The sequence below is a fragment of the Sander lucioperca genome, chromosome 11, assembly GCF_008315115.2.
Source record: "Sander lucioperca isolate FBNREF2018 chromosome 11, SLUC_FBN_1.2, whole genome shotgun sequence".
Taxonomy (NCBI): Eukaryota; Metazoa; Chordata; class Actinopteri; order Perciformes; family Percidae; genus Sander; species Sander lucioperca.
Window position 1 is genome coordinate 12,174,376 of NC_050183.1, and position 17,107 is coordinate 12,191,482.

Here is a 17,107-nt window from a genome sequence, read left to right on the forward strand (position 1 = left end):
CAAAACTCTGCTAGCAGCACGTTTAACAGACTGAATATAGAATTGTCCACTGGGTGGCATCAGACATCCAAACCTGTCTGTAGTGAGGAGTAGAAGTGTAAGCCTACAGTTTAATGTTGTAGCCCTTATGCAATCTGCCCAATGTCCCAGTTATTGTCATGAAGAGGGGAAGTAGGGCCTTTCTGGACCTGATTCGGGTTAATTATTCGATTAAGCTGGTTATGCAAGAAACAGGCCAGACTGTAATGTGATGAACACACAGAGAGTTTTTGTTTTGAATGAGCCGGCTCTGCATGAATAGGCTTGAGAACAACTCTGTTGGTCCGGTTTAAGCAGTTATCAGTCATAATGGTCTGGATTATGTAAATAACAAGCAGAAATCTCAATTTGTGACAATCATAAAACCTAAGAACGTGTTCTTTCTGGACTGAAAAAGTATTCCAATACAAACTAAATATAAATATAAAAATATTTCATTGTCAGTGAGTTGAGTTAATGATTCTGAGCAAATGTTACACAGTAACCAGTATCTACAGCTGTCAGATAAATGTAGTGCATTAAAAAGTACAATATTTCCCTTAAAAAAATGAGTAAAGTAGCATAACATAAAGTCATAATAAGTACAAGTACTTAAATACTAGTATAAATGTACTTAGTTACTTTCCACCACTTATTATCTGACAGTCAGTCACCTCAACTGGATGTTTATCAGCAATGGTTGAAGGAGTACTCAGATGTTTTACTAAAAATGTTTTGGTAAAATTACCAATAGGCCAGTAAAAGTCCTGCTTTCAAATGTTTACTTGAGTAGATGTATAAAAGTATTACCAGCCAAATGTACTTGAAGTACCAGAGTAAAAGTACTCATGATGCAGAATGACCCATTTCAGAATAATACATATTATTGGATTATAATAATTGATGCATTAATGTGTACATCACTTTAGTGTTGCATCTCATAAAGGTGGGGCTGATTTTAACTACTTATATACTGCTGTGTAGTTTAATCCATGATAATACAGTAGTATTTGTTGATAATATTCTGTATTAGAATGAATCTGCAAATTAAGTAACTTAAGCTTGTCAAATGAATGTACAATATTTCACTCTGAAATGTAGTAAAGTAGAAGTATAAAGTAGTGTAAAATGGAAGTAGCCAAGTGAAGTACAAGTACCTCAAAATTGTACTTAAGTACAGCACTTGAGTGAATGTACTTAGTTACATTCCATAACTGTCTATCAATATATTCACAGCTAAAATGTTATTTCCACTTTCAACATAATGTTTGACAATATAAATCTTAATAAACCAACATGATGTAACTATCTGCCCCATAACATCAACCACTGAAATGACCTCATTGCTGGCTGAAACCTGATCCTCTTACAGGATTGTCCCTCCTCTCAGTGGAGTCATTTCCTCCTCAACTCTCCACTGTACTCTGGCAGCATGTGTTACGTGTGTATCCGCCTTTTGCTCTTCACTCCCTCTGGTGTTTTTCTCTTTTGGAATGTACCAGACTGCCCCTGAAGGGTTGCAAGACATGGAGGAAAGTACTGGAGAGACGCCAAGAACAAAGGGGAAGGATTTCAGTCTGAAACCAATCAGACTGGAGCTTGTCCAACTCTGGCAGGGGTTTACACAGCAGGGTCTAGCTGTTGTTTTGATGGTACAGTGTGATTATTGACACGTAGAGAAAAGGGTTTGGGAGATAATGTGACTCAGCAAATGTTGGAATGAGCACACACCCTTAACGGTTTTGTGGCTTGTGAGTCAGTGCAGAGCTGTAGCTAGTATAGGGATGACAAGTGATCATGATTTTAGAGGCCCACGGCTGAAGAGGACCCACAAAAATTCCAGTAAGATGAGGAATTATGTAAGGGGGCCAGAGGAAAGCTATCTCAGTTGATCCAACCTAAGCCCATGCAGCTTTTGATAAATAATTGTTAAAATTCTTTTTCAAGCAGAAATGCCAAACATTTTACATGCCAGCTTCTCCACTCCATGAATTTTTTTCATGGAAAAAGCAAGCTATTTGAAGGTGTCACCTCTTGTCTGAGGTTTAACAGGCCAAAAGATATTTTTAGAAAATAATCAACACTGAAAATAATTAGTTTCAGCCCTAATTGTCACAATGCTCCACTATAAGACAATACAATCACAGTGTAACATAGATATAGGCTATCTCACTCTGTATTTAAAGACATTCATAAAACATAATATTCCATCTCTATGTAAAAAAGAGTGCATATGTGATGATTTATAACATGTAAACACTAAAACTTTGTGTAAGTTATTAAAAATGTAATAGTGACATAGACGTAACAGCCTAGCTCGAAAAGTCAATGGAAATTACTAAACATTTGAGCTGTGTGCTGATATACAGTATTGCAGTTGTTGGTGTATTACCCAATCTGAAAGGAGATTCTAAGAATTTAAAAACGTGATTCATTTCAAAATGCTGTTATACTGTATATGCTTATGTAACAAGAATACAAGAGGTTTTCCATAGCACAACTGGAACAAAGTTGGAACAAAAACAAAGGTGGTTTCAAAATCCTAACTCTTTCTGTGTTAAAGGAGTTTGCTGAATGTTGGATTCATCTCAGTGCTCCAGTATGCAGTCTTTTTTCTATAAAACCTAAAGCATGTACGAGGTTATGTTTGAGTATACTGACTGGAGGTGACTTGTTTCTAAGAAGTTTGCTCTAGGAAGAGTTTTTTTTGGAAAGGGTACGGTCAGCACCCTGAGGCACTGCGACCTTCCTACTAGAGAAAGGTATGCAACTTATTGTAACCGTGTAAGATGGCTGGTTCCTCACGTGTCTTCTTGGCCCTTGACAGTTGCAGTTGAACGTGCCAGACGTGCATTTCATGAATACAATCACAGTTACGACAACATACTTTTTCACATGCACAGATGTAACAGGTAGTACTGCACTGATTATAATGGATAGTGCAGGCATGTTTTTGCAACAAATCCTCCTGGTCCAGAGACAGAAGTTAATTTCAAAACATCAATCAAAATGACTTCTAGCCCTTAACAAAGCGTTTTTAGTGTATCTTTTCTACTGGATCTAGCTGTAAGCTTTGACTATTTATCTGAGGATAGCAGAATTTAAGGGTTATCATTAACACCTTAAACATAAAGTTTTCTACTTCTACTTAGTGGTTTTCTGACAGTATCACATATACATTCTGTAGCTCTCCATTAAAGCTAAATGATGTTTACACTGAGTGAAGTATTCAAACCCAAGACTCCATATTTCTTATGGCTGCACTGTTGCATCAAATGGAAATACTATACTGGTCTTGTTGATTATTTGGCATCTCAGGAACATTTGGGACCTCCACTAGAGTTTAAAATAAAGTTGTATGAATTTGAACAATGGTGCGCTGCACTGCATGAATATATGCTGACTGGCCCATGTTGAAACATATGCATTGCCATTTTGAAAACGTGTTGTATTCAATTTCAGTGCAGCTTACTGCATTGCTAAGTGATACACTAACTATATGTAGAGAATGTTATGTATTAAACACAGTGGAAATGCTGCAGATGCACACATCCACTGAGACAGATGATAACAACACAACACTTTGGTTGAACAAATATCTGCAGCTTTATCTCCATGCAGCATCAGGATATCGTAGAAGAATAATCTCTGAACTGCAGTGTCCTCGTGAACAACAGGGACACGCTTCTATCACATTTCACACTGGTACACTCTGCCTAAAAACAGAGCCCACTCCCAAGTCCCATCTCCCATCTCCTGTTTGAGTGCCATTCACATCAAAAATAAGGGTTGTTACCACCTACAGTTATTTATGATGGCCTATCCCTCTTCCTTTTGACCTGGAGTGACACTGACCCGCCTCTTGCACTTCGAAGTATGATCTTGTTTTCCTACTAAATCTGCAACTACACCATGTGCTCCTGGCTGGGGATAGTCTGCCAACATCTTGCGTAATGTTTGCTACCATTGGCTTATGTTTTAGGGGTAGAAGGTGAAAGGAGGAGGAGAGGCAGAAAGGCTCCGGTCACAAGACAGTCAAGTTCTGAAAACAACCCGTACATGGTTTTAACTTGAACACCTTTGATAAACAATAAATTAATGCTATACAGAGCAGGTCTGTGGACTAGGGATTATATGCAGTGATAAATAACAGTTAACATAACAAATCAATGAGGACATACTGTACAGTTTGACAACAAAGCACATAGCACAATAAAACATTCACACTTCTTGGCATATACTGCAACTGTAATTTTCTGTTATGAGTTTCTGGAAATAATTAAGTGAATTGAAGTGTAAAAGAACAATATTAATATGAAATAACAAAGGTGTTTGCCATCCCTCTACTGTGCCTCCTAATCTCTGGAAATACTGTATGGACTTGTCATGTCTGTGGCAATGTTGCTTTGGCATCTCACACGCCGATGGGTTATAAGAGCACACGTTTCTGCCATCATGATCACCTTCCCTGTCAATTACTAATTGCTGTGACATTGTATGAATCATTGAATACATTTCCCATTTATGTAAAAAAAAAAATAGAAAGAAGATGATGGTTATAAAATAATGCAGTTAGGCCTACATGTTGCACTTTGTAGTTTGGCTTTTGGTTAGTACTTTTTACTCCACCACATTTACTTGACAGCTGTAGTTACTGATTACTTTTTGAAGTTTAAGGTTTACATACAAAACATATGATCATTATTATCTTAAATATGCTGTTTGTAATAGATCAAACAGTATATCATTTTTTTTTTTTAAATGTAGCTTTACTTCAAGCAGCCACAACAAAAATGCTGCATACACAGTAATCAATAACAATCCTGCATTATATAATAACTGACATTTTGATGTTCATAATTCTTTACTTGTGCTTCAGTAAAAAATTGAGTGCAGGACTTTTACACGTAGGCCTAGTGAAGTATTTTTCAACATCTGCTTGTTTATATATTTAACATAACACAATGCCGCAGATCGTTATTATGATTTTAACGCATGTAGTGTAAACTGATGCTGGATCTTGGTCTGTCAACATGCTGCATTGCTGCGCTAGTCCCGTCTCTCTCCACCTCCATTGAGATCTCTTTCTTCAGAACAGCCGTGGGTGCTGACTGTGCTAATGTGCACGTACTCGCGGTTTTGTTCCTCCATACATCCCGTGGTGTGGCCTCTAGAACAAAACAGAGCTCACTGGCTGGGTACCATATCGTGTGTTACTTTAGTTTCCGAGACCTTTTCCTGAAATATGTTCAGGTTTTCACGTAAGTCGATATTAAACTACTAAATGACGTACCTCATAAAGTTAATTATTACTGTATGTCTTCTGCACCACGTCGAGCAACTATTTATGCTTCTTACCTCGAGAAGAGATAGAATTGTTGCAGCGAGACGAAATGGTACCTAGCCGCCATATCCATTTCTAGAAAGCACGTGATGCATCCCGTCTGTTGATGCAGTTCTAAGGAGGGAGGAGACAAGGAGGAGTCAGCAGAGAGGTTATAAAACACATAAACCGTTGCTCTTTCGCCACCTTCCACGCACTCACTATCAGGCTACCCCCTCCCTTGACTGTCCTCTGCGGCTTGTGAAGCAGTGGGTCAAACAACGACGCTAACACTGGAGCTGTAAAATTAACAACGGGGTGAGTACAAAAAAGTAACGTTAGCTTTGGATAGCGACTATTCATTCTGCCATTTTGTCTTGGCAATTTCAAACGCAATCGTTCTTCTCGCAACACTACAATGACGTTACAGTATTAACGGTCGCTAACCTTTGTTGTCTGACGTTAAAATTGAATCTGTGACAACGGTCAACTCGGGACTAGTGCTCGAGACTTGGCCGTTATGACTAAACAAATGTTAGCCTCCCTGCGGCTGTTGAGGCGGCCTCAGCCGTCACTCTACGACTGAAAACAGCGTGGCTTTTCGACATATTTGCTCATCTTACACGGACTGTAGTGTTGTAATGAGTGTCTCCGTGTCGTAACCTCTTAACTTGACTTATTTAGCTAGCTAAATGGTTGTAGCCAACCTACAACAGTAGCTAAGGCTAAACGTGGGTGGCTATGCAGTTAACTGTTGTTGCACTCTGTTTTTATTGCACACGAATATGTGACGAATATTCCCTGATGTGTATCTGCTATAACGTTAGCTAGTCATGTGTATGTGGTTAAGCGTTCGTTTAAACTTGGCGAAACGTTTATTGTACGTTGGTGTCATTTGCTCTGGTAATATGGGTTGTAACGTTGGTGTGTTTTGTATTGTCCACAGGGCTCCCGTTTAAAGCGCAGCAGCAAGTTGACCAGCCAGCGCAGTGTGATCTCTTGCTACTCCCTCTGAAACGACTTTCTGTTTCGGAGAAGTGCAAATTGATATCCCAAAAACCACTGCCGCCGCCGCACACCCACCAAAACATCATCCCAAATCAAAGCAAAATGGTGCAAAATAAGATCACCGAGGTCACTGGATTCCACCGCTCTTTCAGGGTGAGTTTGAAGATTTGTTGAGGGGAAAGTACAGAGCAGCTATCATGCCTTTTGGGAAGTCTCTATAATCAGAGAACATTTGTCAGCATGTATGAGAGGACCTCACCTCGCTATATATATAAACCCATCTGTTGCTCTCCTACGTCTTATGGCTGACAAATGTACTGTGGCCTGGTGGGGCATGTATGTTTAGTGACTGGAGTGGGTGGCAGCTAATAGTTAAAGTTGCAGGAACATGGCTTGCTCTTGCATTCATTTTTAGCAAGATTTATGTGTGTATTATGTTAGGATGGACTGCTGTGGGTCTTTAGATTACTAGCTCGGTGGCTGTGCATCAAATATTTATGGTCATTTTGAAAGTTTCCACCAATCAGCTGTTTTGAGTTTACTCTTATTTTATGGTTTCAGAATGGGAGATAACAAAGGCTCTTATCAGTTGTGACTAACAATTTATCCTCTCAGCTAAATCAATCATTGATAAGATTGCAAATCCTAACCAGAACATTGTTTTTATTATTTTCTAGGGCCAAAATCCCTTTGAATCTGATGACTTCACTAAAAATGGATCCCATCTCATTGATTCGTCATTTAATTTTGATTCCTCCCCAAGACATGGTAAGTATTTTAACTAAGTGTTTTGAAAATTGGTACTTTTTATCTGAGTTTTGTTAATCCATAATGCTGTAGTTGCACCAAGAGTTACCTAGTTAATTAACTGAGGCTGGTTTCTCCAATTTGAAAGAAATGTACAATTTACTGTCATCAACACTACTCTGATTGACCTTAAATTTCCCTTAAGTGCGGTCTTAAACTTTGTTTGGGTTGTTTCTTTGCCAGCACGATAATGTAGGCACTTTCATTTTGACAGACATACCTTCCAGCCAGCCTATCGACATCCCAGATGCCAAGAAGAGAAACAAGAAGAAAAAGCGTTGCCGGGCAACTGACAGTTTCTCTGGACGATTCGAGGGTAAAAGCTTTTATTTCCAGTATCATTATGTCGCTGTTATAAATCTTTTCATAAAACATTGTATGGTGCATTTAGAGAGATTCTGCTCCTTCAATTATATTGAGTATTTTCTTAACGTGAAACTCTGTGCTACAGATGTCTACGGACTGCAGGAAGAGGTACTAGGAGAGGGCGCTTATGCCAGAGTGCAAACATGCATCAACCTCATCACCAATAAAGAGTATGCTGTCAAGGTAAGAAAGCAGCCATTTTCACACTTATATGGATGACTGAAATGTATTTTAAAACATTAGCATAATGCATGGAGTCTTGATTCCTGCAAGTCAGTGCTCCTGTCTCATGAGTCTGTGACTGTCCTTGTTGCCATGGCTAGAGATCAATCTAGAGACATTGCATTTCTAGGACTGCGCTTGGTTACTTCATCTTACTTCGTGAGTTTAGTTATGAAATGCCTTTGCACATAAAGGAGCCCTGTGGCATTACATGCAAGTGAAGAGCTACGGGATGTGCATCATTGTGTCCAGGTTTCCTTCTTTTCCCCGGTCATTCTTTTGAAATCTTTCATTGAGGGAAGTTCTGATCCTGGGGCAGGATACTTTTCTTTTTTTTTCCGTTTAGCTCTCTATAATGGATGTCTGCAGGCTCTCATCTATGTTGTGCTACTGCTGTACTTTTTTTTTCTTTTTTTTTTTTCCTTAATGTGCAACACTAGCTGCTGTTAGACACTTCCCCTCGCTGTTTTTACAGATTGTCAGCCTATCAGAAAGCTGGGAGGGATACACCCACCCCTTTTTCATTACTCCTATTGCCTACAGAGGACGCTAGTTGTAAGAACATTGTGTACTGGTAACTGCCAAAACAAAACCCACATAGAGAAGGAGGGGCGCTGGGTGAGGGTTGTGGCCCAAGCTGTTTACACTGCTTTGTTCTCCTTCTCGCTCAGTACAGTTTTACTTTTTTCTTTTTCCCGTGTCCAAATTGGGTATATACTTGTTAATACATGTCATGACTCCTGGGGACTTCCTTTTTTCACTTTTTATATGTAATGCTATGTCCTCATTTTTAGGAACAAAACATTGTGGATTTTTTTTCTTTGCTGAAAAGTAGAAGTGAGGGTTGTTATTCTTTCTGAAAATCGCACCTAACCCACTAATCCCATTGAGACCCTGGACACTGATTTTTTTTTTTTAAACATTTTTTTTTATGTCTAATTAATCCCTATTTGCAGTTGAATTTAGTTTCAAAAAGTTTGAAATGAGGTGTTGACGGTTCAAACCTGGTTCCCAATAGAGCAAGTGTCCATAGCATACCAATTAATATTTCAGGGGAATCAAAGCACAAATTCTATTATGTGACCATGATCTGTTGGTGTTGTTTACACTGGGGTGGTTTGCTAGGTCCCTTGAGACTTTGTGGTTCTGGGGGAGGAGGCACAAGGGTCGGCAGTTATTGAAGGTCACTTAGGAGTTGGAGGGGGCTCCTGCCAGATGTCCTGTCTCCCCTCCCCCTCCAGACTGGAGTGAGTTTCATGTGTGGGCTCCTTGTGTTGCAATTGCAACAAAAGCCTTAGAGCACCAAGGGTGAGCAGAGGGCAGTGTAGTGCATGCCTATCTGAAGCTCTGGTTCTCCAACAAATCCTTCTCCTTAAAGATTATTTCCCAACCCTGGGTTGATGATTGAACAGAAGGGCCATGTTTTGCAGCAGGTTATTCAGATCTGTGATTTGGATAAGCAACCATAAATCTAGTACTTCTCTAACTATCCGCTTATCATGTTGTTAGTGCATTTGTCAGCTATGTTTTGCAGTTGTGTGTTTTTTTTTTTTTTTTGTTTTTTTTTTAATCTGCCAGTCATTATCAGGTGAGAGGCTTGTGTAGTGGTCAGGAGAAAGTGAGCTGATCGGGGGCTGTTTGTGTTGCTGACTCAGACTGGAACAGTGCAGAGGCTTTAACTGCTCACATGCCTCTTGTCTGTCTATTAATCCTAGACACACAACTGCAACTCTGGCCCCAATGGGCTTCAATAGCAGCTGTAATCCAGCTACCAGGAAGAAAAACATGCACCGCCTCCCAAGCAGACAATAACCAACCAGGGCTGGAAAATTCAGGCCTTTTTGCTTTGGTGTCAGCAGTCTATCTTTCTGTTTCTCTTGGCAGGGCATCGTGCAGCTGGTGGCCCCTCGGTGGTTTAGTTCCAGGCAGCACAAAGTTATATTTAGCAAGCATTTTTTGTTTATCGTAAAAGTTTTGGATTAGCTGATGGGATGTTTCAAAGAACATGCATGGCTCCTTAAGAGCGCTTCAGATTTAAATATGGGTCACGCATGAAGTGCTAAATATAGAGATGCTGTGACTTGTTACATTCTCATTCTGTTGTCTCTGCTTTGGCAGGCAGCACAGAAAGTAGTTTAATCACTCTTTACAACTGTGTCACAGGGTGGGCTGAAGGTAGGAAAGCAGGAAAATGCTGGTCTAGAAGGAAACCAGTTCTAGAGCTCTGTATATGGAATATATAATCTCTGCTAGACAGTAAAAATAACCAGGAGTGGGGTTTTGTGGTGCAGCTTGAGGGGGCGGACTTCACCCAAACATCAACTCTAACAGATAGGCTCTGGGCATGGATAGATGCTTTTCTTTGGGAGATTCTTATGGTAACGTGGCTGAACTATAATGTTCTGTTCCAGATCATTGAGAAAAGACCGGGTCACAGCCGCAGCCGTGTCTTCCGTGAGGTTGAGATGCTCTATCAATGCCAGGGCCACAGGTAATGTCCTTTTTGTCATCATGACCAACTAAAGCAATGCTAACCTGATGAATGTATGGAGACAGTACCACAGACTGCCTGCCCTTGTGCGGAAAAGAGCCAAACTAAATGTGCCACACACAGTAGTAATGTGTTACGAGCTACCAGGGGCCGGTAAAAAAACAAGGAACGATAAGACGATAGTTTCATAAACTATTCAACTTTTTTTTTATAATTTAATGACCCTTCGAAAATGACGACCAATCCCTTGTTGAAGCTGGCTCATAGTGCTTTTTTCTTTCTTTTCTGCAGTAACATCCTGGAGCTGGTGGAGTTCTTTGAAGAGGAAGACAAATTCTACCTGGTGTTTGAAAAGCTGAGAGGAGGTTAGTGAATTATAGCTGCTGCAGGATGCCTACATCAGATCTTTATTTTTTAAACATTCCAGTAAAGCATGTGCACAGTTTCTAGTGTGTAGCCAGTTGTTTGTGTCTGTGTGGGAAAGCATTTATTCTATGCTTTTTACTTGCAAATGGAGCTGATATACTCACATTGTTGCTCCTATTAGGGTCTATCTTGGCACAAATTCACAAGAGAAGGCACTTCAGTGAGCAGGAAGCCAGTGTTGTCGTGCAGGACATCGCCAGCGCTCTAAATTTCCTGCATAACAAGGGTAAGACCACTCGTACAAAATGGCGAGCAAATGTTATTACTCGTCATGATCATCAAAAAGACCCAACAATGCTTTGTTTTTTTGTTTAAAGAAAATGCATTATACTTGATTCTGGCATGATGGCTCAATCTTACTAACATTAAAGACTGACTGACTGATTGCTGTTTGATTACATTTTTTTTCACAGGAATGGCACATAGAGACCTGAAACCTGAAAACATTCTCTGTAAGAGTGCAGACAAGGTGAGTTTACTGTAAACATGTTTGAGCTAAAACCGTGCCTTATAATGTAATGATAAATGGTAGTGAAAATCTCTGGCCCCACAAGTAGATATTCCTTAAGAATGTAGATGAATTTGATTCTGAACTTGTGTCTTTTTGTCAGATTTCCCCGGTCAAGATCTGTGACTTTGACTTGGGCAGTGGGATCAAGCTAAACAGCGACAGCTCACCTATTTCCACTCCTGAGCTCCTCACTCCTGTAAGTTCACCTGCATATTGTGCTTGTCTTGTTCGCCAAACAGTTCAGACCACTTTGATGAAATGAATGCATGGATGCAAGCAATATATGTGAGTATAGCTATTGAGAGAAAGGAAGAGATATGGTCTTGGTCACATTTTCCTTGCAGTGGTTTGTGACCTTGTTGTGGATAAGCAGGGTGTTTTCAGGCTGTAAAACAATGTCTTTATCAAGTCCAACTGGCTGGTTGACTATTGGGCAATCCTCAGTGGTGTTAGCGGCAGGGCAGCTCTCTGATTGGAGAGGGAAAACGTTGGGTTTTGAGGTTAAGGCAGTACAGTGTTGGACTCTGAAATGGACCTGTTGCTTATCAGTCGCAAATATTGAGGCACATGAGTTTAGGGGTTATGATTGTTTAACTCTCCTGCTGTCGTCACAACACAAAGCAAATCCTCTGAACACAGCCCACAAAAGTGGGACCCTTGCAACCTCAGAGGGGAGTGGTAAAGTTGAACTGGCAAGCCCTGAACATGTCAACACATACTCTGTCTACTGGCTGTCTGGGGGGCTGGATAGATGGACCAGAGCAGGTGAAGCAGTTTAGCCTGCAGGAATGTAGGAGTGGGTGGGGGGTTTTCTACACTAGTAACTTCATCTTCCTTAAGCAGAACTAATGGATAGACCCCATCCCTGGACTATTTGAAAGGGAGATAGTTTTGGGGCCCAAGAGGCCTCTTGTTTTTAGTCTAAACAGTCTTTGATGTTGGGCCTGATTGATCACGTGTGTGTTTGGTGCAGTAGGGTGCACCTATTTATTTTATTCTAAAGTTTTGTTGTAAATAACCACCAGACTTAATCTAATGCAACATTTCAGTGTAGGAAAAGTTGATGCCTGAGGACGGGACACAATGTGATTGTCTTGAAGGCTGCAGAGAATACATTGTAACTCTTACAAGGCCATGTCCTGTGGTATGAAGTTACAATGAAACCATAACACACCAACTCTTGCTCATTTCCCTTTTCTCTCTGTAGTATAAGAGAAAAACATCCACCCTCCTGTCTTTCTGCTTAGTCTCCACCCAGTGGCCCCATCCACGCTTATCTGTGCTGTCTTTATGTTCTTTTTACAAAGGCTGTGCATAAGGCTTGTTCTAGAAATGTTAGTCTTTCCCCCTATACCTAGCAACTGAGATGTGATTGGCTCGACCAGTGGGAGGGGGAGGGTAACTGGGAGGGACAAATACCCAGTCTGTTTATCTGCTCATGCATTTTGGCTTGTTTTCCTGGTCACAGGAACAATGTTCTGTCTCTCTCTCTGTCTCTGTCTCACAATATAATTTGCACTTATTGTTTATGTTCCTGATCCAACCAAATGCGTTTTATTCATCTTTATCTAGGGGGTGTTTAAAAAATGTGTAAGTTTACTGTTGATGTGTGCTCTCTTGTACAATGGAGAACACATGGAAGAGCAGAGGGACCTTTCTAGGAAAAAGCTAATTTTTAGTTAATTAAGAACTTTTAAGTTGGGGACTGGGTGAAACTGCAACATGAAGACATTACAGAGAAGCAGCTTAGACAGTTAAAAAAACAAGGAACTGCGTCTGTTATTTGTGGTCACAGATGCAGCTGCATGACAACATAACAGGTCTCTTTCCTGTAAGTCTCTTTAAAAATAATCCTGTAGTTTACAAATGGCAGAGGTGTGTGTCATCAGTGGTGTCAGTATGGCCTGACTAGTCACATGGTTTCAGGAAAGCCCCAGGTTGCGATGCTAACAAATCCTGTGGTAGCAGTAGCTGAATAGCGACTATCTGCAGCTTACAAGAAGGTTTAAGGAGGATGTGACTGACGCAAGTTCAGAAGGCATTTGCAGCAGCACAGAAAAGAACAAATGTGAGATTGCTGTTATTTCACTGTCCCTCTTCAGCTCTTATCACTGGCGAATGCAGGCAGTCCATGACTGGCTATCTTTATCCTGGCGGTGTATTTGGGTGGCTTTAAAACATGATTAGCCTCGATAGCAGTTTTTTGATAGCACAGCTATCTCATTGCCTTTTCAGTTTTGGGGCACCTTGGTAGGCAAACAAATCCTTTTGTGCCCGTGTCTTTTATTTCTGCGGCAGCTGCATTTGGCCTGAATCCTGTGAGCTTGTCTGTGGAGGCAGTCGCCAGACATGGTGTTGTTGGTGGAAATGTGGGGGTTGGGGGTTTTCTCTCCTACAGAAGCAGCTTTGTCTGAGATGAGATTCCTGTGCAGCAAATTTCATTACATAAGGGTGCAGCAGGGTAGGAGGAGTTTGGAGACAGCTGCTATATGGTACTGGGACATAATAGATGTGTGCTCAATGTAAACAGGCTCACCTACAGATGGAAGAATATAGGCCAGAGGGCTTTGCCTTGTTCGGGACAAATACTAACTAAAATGTATATGGGCTACTGTTAAAAATAACTGATCAGAGCAGGTTCTCAGAATGTATACCAGTAGTCTATATTTAGAAATGTCTAACTCTAAATATGAAACTTAAATTTATTATTATAAAAGTTTTTGTTTAAGTTGAATATATAAGCTGAACTAGCCACCTGCTCGTCTTTTCTGTTCCTAAAGTTTTAAAACGACATTTGGGGTTTGTTTCTAAGTTGCGTAACTGGCGAGGGCTCAGCCCAGTCTCTGGCTCTGCAGGACACCCAATCCTCTTTTCCCTGCTCAGTGTTTGGCCTAATTTCTTTCTTAGCTGCATAACAAGGTACCGTCGGAGCTGAGCTAACCCTTGCCCTCAGCCCATTCTGCCTGGCTTGTGTACAGCTGGATGGTCAAAGTAGTGAGTCACTGCTGCTGCCTACCCACACTAACCTGCCTAATTATAGCATAGTCCTCCCTTCCTCTACCCTTGATATGTAATTGTACGTGATGTTTCTACTTAGGTGTCCTTAACACATTGAGAAAAGCTGTATAGCTAATTTTAAATGAACCCATCACTGCGCATAAGCATGTGACCGTCACATAGGCTGCTGCCTCCCACCGCACAGCCCAAGAGTAGGCCCCAAGCTTTAACACTTGCAAACACGAGGTATCAGCTGAATGAAGGAACGTTGGCCACTGCCAAATGAGGCCTGTGTTTCTCTCAACTTTCTTTCAGCTGTACTTTCTGTGTTTTGTTTTTTTTGTTTTTTTGGTCATCCGTGGAGCTAACCAACTTGTTTATTTTTGTTTCACAGTGTGGCTCAGCAGAGTACATGGCACCTGAGGTGGTTGAGGCCTTCAGTGAGGAAGCCACAATTTATGACAAGCGCTGTGACCTGTGGAGCCTTGGAGTCATCCTCTACATCATGCTGAGCGGCTACCCACCTTTCGTAGGCCGATGTGGAGGTGACTGTGGCTGGGAATTAGGGGAACCCTGCCACACCTGCCAGGTAAGAATTTGACAACTTATTTCAGCCCTTCAGTTTCCTACATCTTGTACAGGACATTAGTGACACTTAATGCATCTTCTCCATCCAGGTCAAAGTAACTGATGGTACATGTTTTTGTCCATTTCTAGAACACTTTGTTTGAGAGTATCCAGGAAGGAAAATATGCGTTTCCAGAGAAAGACTGGGCTCACATCTCCTTAAGTGCCAAAGACCTAATATCCAAACTTCTGGTTCGGGATGCCAAAAACCGCCTGAGTGCCAGCCAGGTGCTGCAGCACCCCTGGGTGCAGGGGGTAGGTCCAAAATTATGAGGCCTCTTCTGCATGTCTTTGACAGACATTGTTTGTTTAGGATTAATTAGTAAATCTTGAGGTTTATAACTTTAACTTTATTTTTTCAGGGTGCATCTGACACTTTGCCAACATCCATCCTGCATCAAAGGTAAGAAAACGTTGTTGCAGCTACAGCAGACTGCATTCCTTTGGACACTTAAGTCTGAAATATTTGCACCTTGTAATTCATTTGTTGACCGTTTTTGTGTTTGTGATTTTGTCCATTAGAACCAGCAATGCCAGGGATCTGACATTCTTTGCTGACAAGGCCATGGCTGTCAATCGGCAGCTGGCCGAACAGGATGGCATGGAAGACCAGCAGCAGCAGGAAGTCCCATTTGTTGTTACCGCTACTGGCGCTTCTATGCGCCTCTCTCCTCCTTCCAACTCCAAGCTGGCCAGGCGCAGGCAGCAAAACAGCCAGCTCAAGGGAGGGCCCGTCTCTGCTGCAGAGCTTTGTCAGCTCTTGGCTCCTCTCGTTATTGTAGGAGACTGTGCCTGAACTTTCTCAACCCTGACCTCCGACCTTCCGTTTAGATTTAAGTCCAGATCTACTCTGAGGCTCTTTCTTCACCATTCTGGCCCCTCTCTCTGGCTGTAGCTGGCCTTGGTTCCTCTGCCATTCAGGTGTTCTTGCCTCGCTGTAAAAGGAGATGCTGCTTGCAGCCCTTCCTCTAAATGCCTTCTGCCCTTCTGCAGCACTTCTGAAGCACATCAGCCCAGGGCCTGCAAATGGCAAACACATGTGCATGTACACGTCGGGGAGAAGGTCCAGTTAATGATTTGGGAGAGAGAGAAGTATTTTCTTATGTTTTTTTTTCTTCTCCTTTTTCATAAAACTCAGTTCAGAAGAAAGCAGAACACTTATCGAAATTAAGCTCAGACACCAAAGGACAACCTGTTGTGCTGCTCCCACGTTACAACTGGATCCACTGTGAATTAAGTTATCTGGAATGTTCTCTTTGCCTGTATGTATATGCATGAATGGCCCATCTGCAGATACGTACAAGCTTATGCAATATGCCAAGATGAAGGCTGTTCCTGTCTCGAAGGGATTCAGCATAAGGGGTTGGAAGGGCTGTAAGCCAATGCTGTCCGTGCCTGGTGCGGTTCATTAAGATCGCTGGGGACTTCAAAGATTCTCTTTGTCTCTATTTAAGATAAATTTCTCAACACTGAGCCTCCTCTGTCAATGTCTGAGATTAAACACGCACTCATCTAGTTTGGTGGCCATGCACTTAATGCTCATGGAGCAAAGAATGTTTGTCTGTACCCAGCCAGCCAGCCATGACTTACTGTTGTACCGATTATTCGGTTTATTACACCAACATTTATACCAAATTATCAGTGGCAACACTTTCAGTGTTTGAGACCATCAGTCAAATCTAATAGTATTGTTAAACCATTTTATTACAAAATTAATTATTATTGTATTATTAATACAATAATACTTAACAATACGGTTTATGATGCATGGCCCCCTGAAATTAAATTTCTGAGCTAGCTCTGCAGTATATCTGGTATGTTGGTACAAGCTAATTGTTAAATGGCCAGGCAAGTGAAACGGGGTCAGTGTTACTTTAATTGGAAATAATTCATGACATGTCCCCTTGCCACAACCAGAACTTTTTTGTTGTAAATTTTGTTTCTACATATGAATTAATGTATTATATTGAACCTTGAATATTTTGGCAGTAAAGGTTAGAACTATCACGGGTTTGAAAAGCACATTTTGGCAAATGTGATTTGAGTGTCATTTGTTGATTGAATACATTTATTTGGACCATTCCCCCCCAAAGGTTCACCATTGTCTTGTTTTATGAGACACCCCTTTCAAAATGACCTTACAAACTAAAAGGCAGATGGTATTTTTCAAAGAAAGAAACAAAAAAAAGAAAAACATTCCAAAAAAAAAAAAAAAAAAGTCTTCCACGGACATGTAGCTGTATTAAGTTTACTTTATTTTTCATGTTTGAAAACTCCATGTCAGTGCCACACTGATTCTCCCCCCCCCCCT

The 17,107-nt window shown here is 41.0% G+C and overlaps 1 protein-coding gene across 1 annotated transcript; it reads left to right on the forward strand.

Annotated features, from left to right (window-relative positions):
* The first annotated feature begins 5,469 nt into the window (after positions 1-5,469).
* On the forward strand, positions 5,470-16,311 carry mknk2b (MAPK interacting serine/threonine kinase 2b). Its single transcript, XM_031308474.2, has 14 exons — positions 5,470-5,659; positions 6,288-6,502; positions 7,027-7,117; positions 7,371-7,472; positions 7,608-7,705; positions 10,156-10,235; positions 10,527-10,600; positions 10,783-10,887; positions 11,075-11,130; positions 11,273-11,368; positions 14,564-14,758; positions 14,887-15,051; positions 15,159-15,199; positions 15,319-16,311. The coding sequence occupies exons 2-14, from the start codon at positions 6,452-6,454 to the stop codon at positions 15,590-15,592; spliced, it is 1,428 nt and encodes a 475-aa protein (XP_031164334.1). The 5' UTR covers positions 5,470-5,659; positions 6,288-6,451; the 3' UTR covers positions 15,593-16,311.
* The last annotated feature ends 796 nt before the right edge of the window (positions 16,312-17,107 follow it).

Coding starts and splice junctions, on each gene's coding strand:
- mknk2b (XM_031308474.2), top strand. CDS start 6,452: ATGGTGCAAAATAAGATCACCGAGGTCACTGGATTCCACCGCTCTTTC. Junction 10,601..10,782: donor GTTTGAAAAGCTGAGAGGAG/GTTAGTGAATTA, acceptor TGCTCCTATTAG/GGTCTATCTTGGCACAAATT. Junction 11,131..11,272: donor TCTGTAAGAGTGCAGACAAG/GTGAGTTTACTG, acceptor TCTTTTTGTCAG/ATTTCCCCGGTCAAGATCTG.